This window comes from Sturnira hondurensis, unplaced genomic scaffold (genome assembly GCF_014824575.4).
Source record: "Sturnira hondurensis isolate 20B ecotype Veracruz unplaced genomic scaffold, ASM1482457v3 Scaffold0006413, whole genome shotgun sequence".
Lineage (NCBI taxonomy): Eukaryota > Metazoa > Chordata > Mammalia > Chiroptera > Phyllostomidae > Sturnira > Sturnira hondurensis.
The window spans coordinates 21,252,193-21,268,135 of NW_028079044.1; the positions used below are offsets into that span (position 1 = coordinate 21,252,193).

The 15,943-nt window shown below is 39.8% G+C and overlaps 1 protein-coding gene across 7 annotated transcripts in view; it reads left to right on the forward strand.

Annotated features, from left to right (window-relative positions):
* ALMS1 (ALMS1 centrosome and basal body associated protein) overlaps nucleotides 1-15,943 on the forward strand; it is a 203,738-nt gene that overhangs the window by 101,379 nt on the left and 86,416 nt on the right. For all 7 annotated transcript variants that reach the window (XR_005066793.1, XM_037048203.1, XM_037048204.1 and 4 more), the window contains one exon: nucleotides 12,223-14,006. Coding sequence is in view for 6 of the 7 variants with exons in the window: in XM_037048203.1 (XP_036904098.1) it covers nucleotides 12,223-14,006 (1,784 nt within the window). In the remaining variant the exon portion in view is untranslated. The remainder of the gene's footprint in view (nucleotides 1-12,222; nucleotides 14,007-15,943) is intronic.

Below are 15,943 nucleotides of genomic sequence, written 5' to 3' on the forward strand. Positions count from 1 at the left end.
GTACTTACAAATAAATTACTTTCAAATAACACTGTGCCACTTCACAGGTAGTATGAGTACCTGTCAATCAAGTAATCCTAATTCTTCCATCCCTTGTGTAATTCCTGTCATTCTTTTCAAACACACACACACACACATACCATATTTTGACATGTATAATGTGCTCCCCTGTGTAATGTATACCCACGTTTTTGGCCCAAACTTTCGAGGAAAAAATCTTTTGTTTTAAATTTTTAATTCAGTTTTTTATTTATTTACATTTAGATACTTGTTTTTGTATTTTAAAAGAATTTTAACATTTATTTTTGAACATGTTATAGTAAAAGAAATTTTATGTAACAAATAATTACAAAACAACAGGTACAAGGTACAAGAAATTTTATGTACTGGTAACAAACTAGTACTACCCATTCATAATGCACATTCTTATTTTCCTCTCAAGAATGTGGGCAAAAAACATGTATTATACACAGCAAAGTATGGTACATGGCAATATTTCAAACAAACTTTTTTATTAGATGAATTCAGGATAAGAAAAGCATTTAGGTTTTTTTTTTAACCTTCAGTTACTCCTCCTTCTATGCTCTTTCTTTATGTAGATCTGAGTTTTTGACCTATATTTTTCTCTGTAAATTTTTTTTTATTTTTTAAAAATTAAAAATTTGTATTCTTTTCTCCGAAGTCAACCATAATTCAAACTTCATATTTTTTTACAGAATGAGTTTATTTTTTAAGTAATTTTTATTGATTAGGCTATTACAGTTTTTCCAATTTTTCCCGCTTTATTCCCCTTTCCGCCCTGTCCCTCCCAACCCTCCAGCATCCCCTCATTCATGTCCATGGGTTGTACATATAAGTTCTTTGAGTTCTTTGTTTTCTATACCAATTTTTATCTCTCCTCACCTATTTTATGCCTACTAATTATGCTTCTTCTTCCCTGTACCTTTTTCCCCATTCTCCCCACTCCCCCTCCCTACTGAAATCCCTCTGTGTGATGTCAGTTTCTCTGATTCTGTTCCTGTTCTAGTTGTTTGCTTAGTTTGTTTTTGTTTTTGTTTTTGGGGGTTCAGTTGTTGATAGTTGTGAGATTATTATTAAATATGAACTTTACTGTTCATATTTTTGTTCATCTTCTTTTTCTCAGATAAGTCCCTTTAACATTTCATATAATAAGGGCTTGGTGATGAACTCCTTGAACTTGACCTTATCTGGGAAGCACTTTATCTCCCCTTCCATTCTAAATGATGGATTTACTGGATAGAGTAATCTTAGATGGAGGCCCTTGCCTTTCATGACTTCACATACTTCCTTCCAGCCCCTTCTCACCTGCAAGGTTTCTTTTGAGAAATCAGCTGATAATCTTATGGGAACTCCTTTGTAGGTAACTGTCTCCTTTTTTCTTGCTGCTTTTAAGATTCTCTCCTTATCTTTAATCTTGGCTAATGTAATTATGATGTGCCTTGGTGTGTTCCTGCTGGGGCGTCCAGCTCCTTTGGGATTCTCTGGGCTTCCTGGACTTCCTGGAAGTCTATTCCTTTTTTTTTAAGTATATTTTATTGATTATATTATTACAGTTTTCCCAATTTTTCCCATTTTATCCCCCATCTTCCGGGCACCTGGCAACCCTCCAGCTTTCCCCCATCCTTATTAGTTCATGTCCATGGGTTATACATATAAGTTCTTTGAGTTCTGTTTCCTATACTATTTTTGACCTCTCCTTGTCTGTTTAATGCCTACCAGTTCCACAGTCAACTTTGAGTCTCAGTTTCCCCTTAAGTAGCCTCACCCGCGTGGTCTCACCATGGGTTCTTATCAGTCTGGTTGTTCTGGTTGATTTTTTTCTTTAATTCCTTGGTTGTTGGAGTTCCATGTAGTTTGATTTTCTGGCACTTCTGGTTGTTTATTGATTTTAGATTGGTTGTTATCCTCCTTTTGGTTGTGCAAGGAGGCAAAGGGTTTCTACCCACACCTCCATCTTGGCCAGAACTCCCTCTCTGTAAAGTTCTGCTGTTTACATCTGATGAGTGACAGGTCCACTGGCATAAATTCTCTCAATTTTCGTTTGTCTGAGAATGTCTTATTTCTATTTTAGATTGAAGGATAATTTCATAGGCTATAGAATTTTAAATTACTGGGGTTTTTTATTATCTTAACACTTTAAATATTCATTCTATTCTCTTTTAGCTTACATGGTTTCTGTGGTGAAATTGGATGTAAGTGTTTGCTTCCATTGATAGGACATTTAGTCCCTCCAACTTCTTTCAGGATATTGTTTCTTTATTTTTTATTTTCTTTACTTTGAAAATGTTATACCTAGGTGTAGTTTTTCTAGTGTTTGGGGTAGAGGACGTTTATCCTACTTCATGTTCTTTGAAATACTTGAGTCTGAATTTTGGTATCTGACATTAATTTGGGTGAAATTCTTAGTTATTTTTTTAAAACAGTTCTCCTGTTCTCTTTTTGGTATTTGTGTTGCTCATATATTAATATCTTCTGTAGTTGTCCTGTTGTCTTTTGATGTTCTGGTATGGCTTTTAAAATTTTCTTCTTTGCTTTTCAGTTTTGGATGTTTCTTTTAAGATATCGGAAGCTCAAGATTCTTGCCTTGGCCGTGTACAGTCCACTACTGAACCTATCAAAGGTTTTGATACGTTCATTTCCTATCAAAGGTTTTGATAGGTTCATAAGATCAATATTCTTGATCTGTAGCATTTTTTTCATGCTTTCTTAGGATTTTTATCTCTGTGTTTCCATTGTGTTTGTGTTCTTGCATGCTGTTTCCTTTATCCATTAGCGCCTTTAGCATATTAATCATCGTTATTTTAAATTCTTTGGTAATTCCAACATTCCTGTCATATGTGTTTTCATGTAGCTCTGTCTCTTCAGTTTTTTATTTTTGCTTTGTAGTACACCATGTTTCAGACCCTGTAACTGGTGTATTAAATTAATATGCAGATTATGACCTTTGATTGTGTAGGTACAAGCCACTGGGGTAGGCAGGTAACTTTCTTTCTGAGCTCCCATTTTGAGTAAGTAAAACCCCTGGGGTCATTTTGCTTGAAGGTACAGTTTTAATATATTCTGACAAAGGAAGTAAAGTCACAAGATTTATTACTTACAAATTCCAGTAGCCTGAGGGCTGGAGTGCATTGAGTTGAGGGAAGGTAGTCCTCTGTCCAGGTCTCAGGCAGGAATTAGAGAGCAGGGTAGTAAGCACTTACTACTTATAAGCTTCTTGAGGCAGAGGTCACTGACCTTTCACAGGTTCAACTCTTAAGTGGTTGTTTTAAAAGGTGCCCTGGAGAAAACAAAGAGGGAACTTCTGGCAGGAATCCTAAACTCAGGTCCTTATCTAACTGTCCATGCTCTGGACAGTGTGAGCAGGGTTGTCATACTGTAAAATGCCTAGGCAGCAACTCAAAATAGCTTTTTTCTCATCACAATTGACCCTGTGATGCCTAGGCCTTAGTCTTTAGGGAAAATCATGGGCACTGTCTAGATGGTGGAGATATTAACAGCCACTGGCAGTATTTTAGTCACCTAGCATATGAAACATTTGAGTAAAGCAAAAATGCCAGTCAAGAACATCAGTTGATAAAGGATAGTTTGAAGTCCTGTTTGTAACCATCCCCTTATTTGTTGGGGTGCAGCCAAGAAAAAAATCAAGGCCTATGGATAAGGTTATGGTAGGTATCTGATTAAAAACTTGGGTGAGATTATGGTACCTGTTTAGCCATCCTTTATAAATTTATTTTGTCCAGAATTATCAATATACTTGCAGCAAGTGGTATACTTAAAGCGTGTGTTTCTCTTTCCTTGACCAATCAGTAATCTAAAGCCAAATGGTTATCTAAAATCATCTGCACTAAAGAATCATGTTTCTGTTGCATTATGTTACACTTTGGAGTAACAGCTTAGTATGTTCAGCCAATGTAGTTGACAGGTTGGTGTTTGCCTTGATAATTTGTTCTTATGTGCCTATTGTTTTATGTAACCCAGTTCCTGTGAGAAATAGTGGCAGACCTACTTCCATCGTAATGGGGATATATATACCACATCCTTTTCATGTGATGGACAGAAAAAGAGGTGGATTGAGGGTCCTGTTTAGTGATTTGTGTAAGCGTGGTGACAAGTAGACTAAAGTACATTGGTATGAATATACAGGACTTCTCTGGGCCAGCAAAGAGGTGGAGCGGAAGAGAAGTGCACATATGGAGAACCACAAATGTGTAATGGACCCAGGGCCCTAGATGCCCTTAGTGGTCACTAACTGATTGGGGAAGCTAATGTGATTTGGGCTTCCCCCTGAGTGACTGGACTTCAAGACTCAGTGCTTTGGGGATTATGCTCCTTGGGACATGGTGTAGATTATGTTCTTTGTGGTGGATGCCTGGGCACATACAGAGGATTATAAAGTGCATGTGGGGCTCCTGCCAAATGCCACCTACTGTATGGCAAGTGTACTGCATGAAAGCAATTAAGCACCACAGAGAGTATCTGGGCAAGCTTCAGGGTTGAATGTGGTGCCTTCTCTTAGGCAAATGGAGGCAGTGTTAAAAACTCTTCCAGGGCCCTGACTGGTGTGACTCAGTTGGTCAGGCATCGTCCTGCAAAGTGCAAGGTTGGCGGTTGGATTCCCAAACAGGGCACATACCTGGGTTGTGGGTTCAGGTCCTGGTTGGGGCATATGTGAGAGACAGCCAATTGATGATTCTCTCACATCAATGTTTCTCTCTCTCTCTCTGTCCCCCCACTCCTCCCTTTCCCCCTTCCCCTCACTCTAAAAATAAATAAATCTTTTTAAAAAATCATAAGGTGGGGGAAAGTTTTTGTCGAGCTTGCTAATGTGACTAGTAATTATTGTAGTTGTCCAAAATGAGCTCTGGTTTCTGCCCATTGTATAAAAATATCAGAGTCACTGCAATCTACTGAAAGTCAGCCTTTGATACACAGTTTGAAGATAGAAAGAAAATAACTATTAATAGTTCTGGACTATTGGAGGGCTTGAATGGGAGGGTTGTAGAGTCCTGGGTAGTGATGATAGGAAAGGGTCTGCTCGGGGTGATATAGGCAGGTGACCCTGTGGCTGTGATCCTGGAGGGTATGTCGGGGTGGGAGTGCTGTGGTGATGGTAGCATCAGCAGCCTGGTAGGTAGGGGTCCTCCCAACAGAATTAAATTCACTAACCCTAGTAGGGTGCAAAATGTGGACCCATCTAATGGGTGTAGTGAGGGCAAGCAACTGAGTAAACTGTTTATAGGGGGCACCTTATAAAGTTATGAGACTCGATACATATCTGGGTCTTCTAAAATTGCAGTGGAGAACAGCCTAGCAGTCACAGTACCATCTCACACTTGAGCAGCAAGCGTTGTAGTAAGCAAGACATTGTGTTCTTCATTTCTTACTGGTTATGTTTTATGGTTTCTCTGTCCCTTTTTATGTTTACCCTCTCTCCCTTTGTTGAGGCTCTCACTTAGCTTATCCATTCTTCCCCTAAGTTTCTTGAGCATCCTTATAACTATTTTTTTAAAACTGTACCTAGTAGATTGCCTTTATTTCATTTCGCTCTCTTTGTGGGTGCTTTTTAGCTTTCTTCTATTCTTTTATTTGGGGCATTTTAAAAATATTTTTTACTGATAACGTATGCTATTACAGTTGTCCCATTTTTCCCCCTTTATACCCCTCCACCCTGCACACCCCCTCCTACCTGCATTCCCCCCTTTCAGTTCATGTCCGTGGGTTGTACAAATAAGTTCTTTGGCTTCTATATTTCCTATGCTGTTCTTAACCTCCCCCTGTCTATTTTGTATCTACTGTTCATGCTACCTATTCTCTGTACCTTCCCCCCCTCTCTCCCTCCCACTCCTCCACTGATAACCATCCATATGATCTCCATTTCTATGATTCTGTTCCTGTTCTAGTTGCTTGCTGTGTTTTTGTTTTTGTTTTTAGGTTCGGTTGTTAATAATGAGTTTGTTGTTATTTTACTGTTCATATTTTTATCTTCTTTTTCTTAGATAAGTCCCTTTAGGGCTGGGTAATGATGAACTCCTTTAACCTGACCTTATCTGGGAAGCACTTTATCTTCGCTTCCATTCTAAATGAAAGCTTGGCTGGATAGAGTAATCTTGGATGTAGGTCTTCGGATTTCATGACTTGGAATACTTCTTTCCAGCCCCTTCTTGCCTGCAAGGTTTCTTTTGAGAAATCAGCTGATAGTCTTATGGGAACTCCTTTGTAGGTAACTCTCTCCTTTTCTCTTGCTGCTTTTAAGATTCTCTCCTTATATTTAATCCAGGCTCCTGTAATGATGATGTGCCTTGGTGTGTGCTTCTTTGGGTACAACTTGTCTGGGACTCTGTGAGCTTCCTGAAAGTCTCTTCCCTTCACCAGATTGGGAAAGTTCTCCTTCATTATGTTTTCAGATAAATTTTCCATTTCTTGGTCTTCCTCTTCTCCTTGTGGCACCCCTATGGTTCAGATGTTGGAACGTTTAAAGATGTCCTGGAGGTTCCTAAGCTTCTCCTCATTTTTTTTTAATTCTTGTTTCTTCATTCTGTTCTGGTTGAATGTTTCTTCCTTCTGCTGCAAACTGTTGATTCAAGTCCTGGTTTCCTCCTTGTCACTGTTGGTTCCCTGTAGGTTCTTTTTTATTCCACATAATGCAACCTTCATTTCTGCCTGGGTCTTTTTTATGCTGTTGAAGTATCCAGTGAGTTCCTGGAATATCCTGATAACCAGTGTTTTGAACTGTGCATTTGATAGGTTGGCTATCTCTTTGTTGCTTAGTTGTAGTTTTTCTGGAATTTTGCACTGTTCTTTCATTTGGGTGTTTTTTTCAGCACACCTGTTACGTAGTAAGGAGCGGAGCCTTAGGTGTTCACCAGGGTGGGGCAACCCACATTGCTGCATTGTGAGGCTGTATGTTGGGGAGGGGTCCAAGAGGAAACAGTGCTGCTTGCTCTGCTTTCTGCCAGTTTTCAGTCACTTCCTCAGCTACCCACAACCAAATTGGGCCCTTCTGCTGCTGATTCCCGGGTGGGTGGGTTTGTGTATGTTCTGGGACCCTGTTAGTCTCTCCAATGAATTCTCCTGTGAGGCTATAAGTTTCTCCTGATGGTGTCTCAACCCCCACAGGTGTTTTCAATCAGAGGTTTGAGGCCTTATTTCTTGTACTGTAACCCTAGTTGTGTGGTCTATCTCGCTCCCCAATTGCTCCTCCTGGTTTATCTGCTCACTAATGTGGGACTGCCCAGTCTGAAAGCCACCACCTCACTGGGTCTGCCAGCTGCTGCCTTGCCCGCCTATATGGGGCATGTTTTATGTCTCCCTATATTGGCTGCTTCTCTGTATTTTCGTGTGTTAGGTAGATCTGCTGTGTCTCCCACTCTTGGTGCGGCGGCCATATGTAGTAGGTGTCCTGTGGGTCTCAGTGCTGCAGAGTCTCTTGATCACCTGAGCTAGTTGTTTCTTGAGTGGATTATGTGAGCCCTCTTGTTTTAGTTGAGTCTCAGTTGCCTTTGGTCTATCCATGGGTAGGAGATCCTCTGACTGGCTGGCTGGCTGGCTGTGAGTTTTGACCCCCTCCCCCAACCACAGTGTACAAGTAGCTGTGTAGGTTCTAGTGCATGCTGAGATCTCCCTTTGGGTAGGCCACCTGTGAAGCTAATTTGGTCATTCCTTGATTGGGCCTATGGCCTGCCATCAGGGTATGTTGGTTTTCAGGCCTTATGGGAGGGACTCCAATGCAGATCAATCTCAGAAGTTGCCTGTGACCAGCCCTGGGCTATCTGGAGCTACAAAGTGATCCAGTTTGTGGCTACCTCGGCTGGGTCTGGGTGTGCATGGGAGTTGCCCAGCTGCATACCAAGGCACTGAAAGAGCCTCTAGCAGTATGGGAGTTCTATAAGGTAGGCTCTCAGAGAGTCACCAGGTAGGAGCAAGTGGTGGTCACCAGGTTGATACAGATTCAAAGTAAGTGCCAATGCTGAGTATGAGGTCACTCAACAAAAATCTCAATGTACACCAAGGCCCGCTGCCACCTGCAGATCTTTTTGGTGGGGCGGGTCCTCGTGCAGTCATCGGCATGAAGCCAGCTGAGTTTATCAGGGTAAAACAGGCCAAGGTTTTAGTTATACAGAAGGAAGTCTCTGCACAGAGCAGTGGTGCCAGTTAGTTGTCAAGGGAAGAAAGGCCCTCAGAGCCACGCAACTCAAGTCTTTCCTTGTGGATCTCCGCCATCCCCTCAATCTGCCCAGACCTCCTGGAGAACCTTCCAAGAAAGACTGCACTGCTGTCCCAGCCTAGTTTTAGCTAGCTGACTCTTCTGAAGGGCAGGCAGGGCCACAGGGAGTTGGGATGGTAGGTCTGGTCCTCACGCCAGGAAAAATGGCTTCTGTGGGTGGTGTGGGAGAGGGACTCAGTGCAGGAACCTTGGCAGCTGTTTCCCCGAAGCCACACAATCCACTCCCTGAAGCCACACAATCCACTCTTCCTGTGTGACTCTGGACCTCTCTGAGCCACCTTCCCTCCTCTGACAGACATAGTCCTAGCTGATTTTCACATCCTGATGTTATATGGGCTCTTCCTTTGTGGTTTGATCTTCCAGGCTGAGGAGCCTGGCACATGTTTGAGCTCCCTCGATCCTTATAGGTGGATCTTTGCACCTGAGATTATCCCTCTGGATCCTCAGCCACCACACATAGGTGCAGGACCTGCCATATGTGAGTCTCCGCCCCTCCTACCAGTCTCAGTGTGGCTTTTTCAGTAAATCCTTGGTTATAAGACTCTGTTCAACTAGTCTACAGTTGGTTATTCAGGTTGAGTGTTCTATAATTAAGTTATAATTCTGGTTTGGTTCTGGGAGGAGGTTGATGTAACTTCTACTACTCTACCACAATCTAACGTCTTCTCTAAAGTATTAGTTTTGTCCTGTTGTGTTTAATTAATTGTCTTTTAAAGAAATTCAACATTTTGTTTTGAAGTAAATGTTGATTCATAATCAGTAGTGAGAAATAACATGGATAGATCACTTTTATTCTTTACCCAGTTTCTACCAATGGTAATATCTGAAAAATCTGTAATAACATATTGTAACCAGGATATTGGCACAGGATACAGTCAGGGTACTTAGCATTTACATCAGCACAAATGTCCTTTATGTTGTTCTCTAATAATTACATCCACTTATCTCTAGCTCTTACCCCTTTCTTAACCTGGCATTCATTAATTTCATCTCTAATTTTGTTGTTTCAAGAATGTCATATAGCCCTGGCTGGTGTAGCTCAGTGGATTGAGCATGGGCTGGGAATCAAAGGGTCACCAGTTCGATTCCCAGTCAGGGAATGCCTGGGTTACAGGCCAGATCCCCAGTAGGGGGGCACGTGAGAGGCAACCACCCACTGATGTTCCTCTCCCTCTCTTTCTCCTTCCCTTCCCTTCTCTCTAAAAATAAGTAAATAACATCTTTAAAAAAAAAGAGTGTCATATAAATGAAACATATATTATGTAACTTTTGGTATCGCCATTTTTCATTGAGCATAATTCGTAATTTGTTGGAGAATATTTAAGTTGTTGAGTGTATCAGTACTTTGTTTCTTTGTGTTGCTCTATAGTGTTCCATGGTATAGAGGTTACCAGTTTGTTTAAAAATTCACCTATTGAATGATGTCTTGGTTGTTTCCCAGTTTTTGGCTATTACAAATACAGCTGCTATAAACACGTGCAGATTTTTGGTGAACATATGTCTTTATTTTGGTGGGATAAATGCCCAGGAGTGCTATTGCTGGGTCCTATGGCAGTTGTAATGTTTAGTTTTTTGAGAAACTGCCACACCATATTTTAGGTTGGTTGTGTAATTTTACACTCCCACCAGTAATGTGTTACTCCACAGCCTCACCTACATTTCATATTGTCACGATTTTTTTAAGCCATTCTGATAGGTTTGTAGCGATGTTTCGTTATGCTTTTAATTTGCTCTTTCTTTCTTTCCTTCTTTCTTTCTTTTTTAAATTTATTGACCTTAGAGAGAGGGAGAATGGGGGGGGGAGGTTGTTCCACTTATTTATGCATGTATTGGTTGATTCTTTTATGTGCCCTGACTGTAGATTGAACCTGCAACCTTGGTGTAATAGGAAAACACTCTAACCAACTGAGCTATACAATCAGGGCTGCATTTTCTTAATGATTAATCATGTTGAACATCTTTTTATGACATTTTTCCCCTTCCCTATCCTTGTTAGTAAAGTGTATTTGGGTTTTTTGCCCATTTTTCTGATGGAATTCTCTCTTTTTTTTCAACTGTTGGGTTTTGAAAGTTTTTTGTATATGTTAGATACAAGTCTTTTATTTTAACATGAGATTTGTAAATATTTTCTACTGGTTGGTAGTTGGGCAGAGGGCCACCTCATTATTGCTGAATAAGAATGAAGATCCAGTCTTCCTGTGTGGTCTCCAGTAACACCACAGGGAGGGAAATACGTTCTGGGCTCCTGCATGGTCTGTGCTCCTCACTTAGACTTTACTGATGTGGGTAGGAGTGAGGCCACATTTTTTTCTTATATTGTGTGGCTGGACTAGATCTGTTTTTGTCTAAAAGTTTTCTGTCTTGCTAGACTTCACTTTTACTGGTTTTTTAGCTAATAAGAATAGGCTTTTGGATGGGATGGGAGTAATAGACAGAAAACTGTACTTGAAAAATAATTTTATAATATATATATATAAAATAAAAAGAGGAACTACCAAAAAAAGAATAGGTTTTTGTTAGAGCTTTTGTCTGTGCCCTTTGTTTTTGGGTTGCTGGCTTTTTCAGATCCAAATCCGGGGATATATGAGGTTAAAAAGAGAACCCAGGGATCTCACTATCATGTCCTTCTGCAGGTCCCAAGGTCCCTAGCCAGTCTGCCTTCATTTCTACATCTTTCAGATTCTTAGTATGTTTTATGTATAATGTTCAGGATTTTTGGTTGGACTTTAGCAGGTAGAATAGGGCAAAATCACATCTACTGCATTATGCTAGAAGTGACAGCATATTTTTTAATATTTTTATATAATATCAAGTATGGCTATATCATCCAATAGAATGCCAAATCACAACTTTATAGGTAAAACACTGAAATCTCAAAGAAAACTTATATTTGTGGTAGCATTGGATACTGGTCTTCAACCTGACCCAGTACCCCAGGAAGTACTAGTTCTTTTTTCTTTTTTCTTTTTGAAGTGGTAATATATTAGGGAGAGACCACACACAGGACTTGAACGCAGTGTCTGTTCTCAGGTGGTGCACATACAAAGCAAAAACTCAAACCAGAAAAGAGCCCTTCTCTACTCCCTTTGCCCAGGCCCCTCTCCAGGTGCCACTGCTGTGTCCAACAGTCCACTCTAGGGCCCATCCACAAACACCAGTCCACTCAGCATCCTATCGTAGGGGTTGCTGCCTGAATGGCAGCACACAGATGGCTCTGTGGGGTCAGCCAGTGTGGGGGTGGGGACCAGGCATTTGTAACAACTACAGAAAGGCTTCCACTCACGTGGCACCACACTAGGCTTCTCTAACAAAGAAACCCCAAAATACAATAGCTCAAATAAGGTAGAATTTTGTTTTTCATTTATGTGATAGTTTTGGTTTTTTTTTTTTTAACATGATAGTTTAGGGTAGGAACAGAAGCAAGCTCCTTGAGGTTATCCAAGGACCCAAGCTGGGTGGGCAGGTGAATCATCCTTTTACATGGCTTCCAAGGTTGTTCTACATATCACCTATTTTAATTGACAATAGTAATGGTGATTTTAGTGGTGGTGGTAATAGGTTGAACGTGAAAGTCTAGAACTTAATTTTTTTAAGGACAAGAAGCAAAATTTGTATATAACTGCTTTTGCTCATATCCAATTGACCTAAATCTAGTTATATATTCATTCCTACCTTCAAATGACACTGGAAATATCTGCAGCTTGGTAGCCATGGAACCAGAAAATGCTGGGGTATGGAATTGTGATTACTAAAAAAAAAAAGTGAGAATACTGGGGACAACGGTAGTCTGCTGTTGTTACTTCCATGAACAGTTTGTGGAAGAAATTAGCTGCATGGTCTTGATCATCATGGGCCATTTTATTATATAGTTAACTGTCTTATTCTTGTGTCCTTACCTGTTTTATTGTAAAACATCAACAAAGTGATTTTTGTATAAATGTTAGTACTACAAGTAAAATCTTCTTTATATTGTCTAGGGTTTACAGAGTCCACGGGGAATAGGATGCAAGCCAGAAGCTGTATGTAGTCATGTTATTATTGAGAGCCATGAAAAAGGATGTTTCAGGACTCTCTCTGCCAAACAACCACAGCTGGACAGCCATCCCTGTGTCTTCAGATCAGCTGAACCCTTAGAAATGATCAGAAGACAACGGAGCCCATTATCATGGAGACCCAGACACATCAACCTTTCCAAATCACTAGACCAGAGCAACCCCCACTTCAAAGTTTGGAATTCCTTGCAGTTACAAAGTCATTCCCCATTTCAAAACTTTACAGGTGATGAATTCAGAATTAGCAAGGATTTTCAAATGCCATTCCGTGAAAAGATGGACCCTTGGCTGTCAGAATTAGTAGAACCTAATTGTTTGCCACCTGAAGAAATGGATTGTCATTCTTCATCACAAATGCTGCCCCCAGAATCCATGAAAAAGTTTACCTCCATCACTTTTTCATCTCACCGACATTCTAAATGTTTTTCAGATTCCTCTGTTCTTAAGGTTGGTGTTACTGAGGAAAGTCCACCTAGAGATCTAAAACAGAAAACTTCTTCCCCATCCTTATTGAAAATCATTAGTCATTCACCAGATAAAGCTGTGACTATTTTAGCAGAAAGTGGTGGCCAAGGCCAAAAATTATCTGTTGAACATTCCCACCAAGAAGAGAAACTTTCAGAAAACTCAGATTTTAAAGGCAGTCATTCTGAGCCCAGTGCCAGTACAAATTGTAGCAAATTCAAAGAAGTTCATTTCTCTGATAACCATACTCTCATTAGCATGGGCAGACCAAGTTCCACACTAGGAGTAAAAGAGAAGAATGTAACTTTAACTCCAAATCCTCCTTCACATATATTTCTTGAACAACAAGAGCTCTTTGAACAAAGCAAAGCCCCACATGCAGATCACTGTGTTAAGAAACACCATTCTCCTCCTCCTCAACATCAGCATTATGTGGTTCCAAACCTTCCTTGTCACATTTTTCTTGAAAAACGAGAACTCTTGGAACAACGCAAAACCCCACGTGTAGACCATCATAAGAGTGAACACCACTCTCCCCTTCCTCAAGGTGAGGATTATATAGCTTCAGACCTTCCTTCTTCCATTTTTCTTGAACAACGTCAGCTCTTTGAACAAAGCAAAGCCCCAGATATAGATCACCACATTAAAAAACAATATTCCTCTCTTCCTCAAGGTCAGGATTGTGTAGAAGAAAACAGTGGTCAACATAAGCCTACATCACACATTTCTAACATAAATGTTGAAACTAAGGTCAATAGTGTGGTCTCCCAATCAGCCCTGAATCAATGTACATTAGTAATATCTCCTCCATCTACACCATCTGCAAATAGAAAAGCACTGTCTTGTGTGCGTATAACTATTTCTCCTAAGACTTCTTCCAACTTGGGTAGCGGAGCCTTAGATAAAAAATTTTTTTCATTGGATCCTGCTTATAAAACAAGGATGAATAGTGAGTTTAACCCTGACCTACAAACTATATCTTCACAATCATTAAGACCAACCTCCAAATTACTGACCAGTAAACCTGGACCACATGATCAAGAATCTTTAGGTTTTCTAGGACCTAAATCTTCACCGGACTTTCAAGTCAAACAGACTTTTCCAGATGGTAATACTGTTCCTAAGGACTTGAAAACCATACCTTTTCAAAATAGCCAGATAGTAACATCGAGGCAAACACAAGTGAACTTTTCAGATTTGGAAGAGTATTCCAGTCCAGAAGGAACTTCAGTATCTGCAGATCGGTGAGTCTCATTGTGATGACAAGCAAGCTGATGGAATTTGTCATAAAGGGTTTTTAAATAACTAAGCAAATGTAAGTTTCTGGGGGGAAAGCAATATGATTCTCTTAAGGGAGATTATATCTGACAAATCTAGTAGAAGTCTTTCAAGGGATAAATACCAAAGTAAGAGAGAATACCAGAAAGTTACTTGGCATCAAGTATTTAAAACATTGAATTACTTTGAGAAGAATCTTTGATGATGCAGTGGTACAAGTTACCAGTTCCTCATTGTTGGAGACATGCTGAAAACCAGCTTTGGGAGGGGGCGCACGCACCTGCTTGCTCTCCTGCACATTCTCTCTTTCTCTCTTTTCATTTCCATTTCATGATTTCCCTCAAATATTTAGTATAAACAATGTCAAAAGGTAACTTTCCAGTGGAGAAGTCTGGTAGACACCACTTTAGCCAAGTAATCAAGGTTAACACCACCAGTGATGCATGAGGTGCTCCCTCATGTGATGCCCTACTTCATAGTGTATTGTAGTGAAAGCAACCCAGTTCGGGGGAAAATGCATTAGATTTATATTATTTAGCCTAATTTTAAGGCTCATTAATTCAGTTTTGCATTAGTCTCTTATAAGGGATTCATGACTTTCTGTTATGGCTAAGAAGAACCACCCTATACATTTAATGTTTCCATCTTAGAGTTGGAAAGCTGGCATGTCACAGTGGAGAGCACTAGCCTTGGAAAGGAGAAAGGGAAAAAATGTTTTTCAACATCCACATGTGGTAGTCTTGGCAATGAGAGACCTAAACATGTTATGTCATTTAACACTCATGATAATCCTATGGGATAGACGATGGTTTCCATATTTACACTTCGGGAAACTGAGACATAGACATTGCTACTTTGTCAGCAAACAGCATTGTCTCCAATAACACTGTTCGTAAGGAGCAGATGGGGCATTCAAATGCAGTAAGTTTAATCAAAGCAAGTTTGTTCTCCACATGATACCACTCTGTCTCCAAATCTTGAACCCTACTTCCAGCTCTTCTACCAACTGTCTTCTTGGACAAGTCATTTAATACCTTTGGCATTCATGTGGATGGTGGTGGAAGGGAAAGGGTTTATATCCTGAAAGATCCCTTCAGCTCTAAAAGTTAATGATTTGAGAATTGAATTAGGGCAAAACAAACAAACAGTGAATCTGTAGTTTCAATATAGTAAATAGTAAGGTGCGATAGAAACCAGTATTGATAATTTTTTTGAAAATTGTTTAGAAATTAAAAGATTGACAAGTTTATATATAATACTTAAACTCATCAAAGCGGTAAAATACTTATTGGAGCTGAGTTCCTTTAATGAGAAGAAAATTATAATTATAAATATCAACTATTAATAATGCCCTTTATTCAGAATGTACTAAATCCCAGGCATTGTAGTGGTTGCCTGTATCATTTTTTTTATTCAGTATAATCAGAGATAGGTAGTATTACTTCAATTATAGATTTTAAAAGTTTAATACTTAAAGAAATTAACTGTTTTACCCAATATTGCATGGCATTAAGTGTTGGAGATAGCATTTGAACTTAGGTGTGTCTGACTCTGGAGTTCATACATAATTCAAACTATGTATGCAGTCATATACCACATAACAATGTTTAGCTCAGTGATGGATGGCCTATTCAACTGTGGTCTAATAAGATTATAATGGAGCTGAAAAGTTCTTATTGCCTGATGACATCTGTGACTCCAGATGGTTTGCCAAAGATGAGGTTGCAAAAATAACAAGGTTGTGGTTGAGGTGACAAACTGTAACCTGGGTATGAGTGAGGATGACATTGAGGAATCCATAGAAGAATTGACTAATTCTTCAGGAATTAGTGGAGTTGTTAGAACTGGAAAAGGAATGCTTAGCTGAAGAAGAGGCAAGAGAAAATAAAACTGCAGAAGAGGA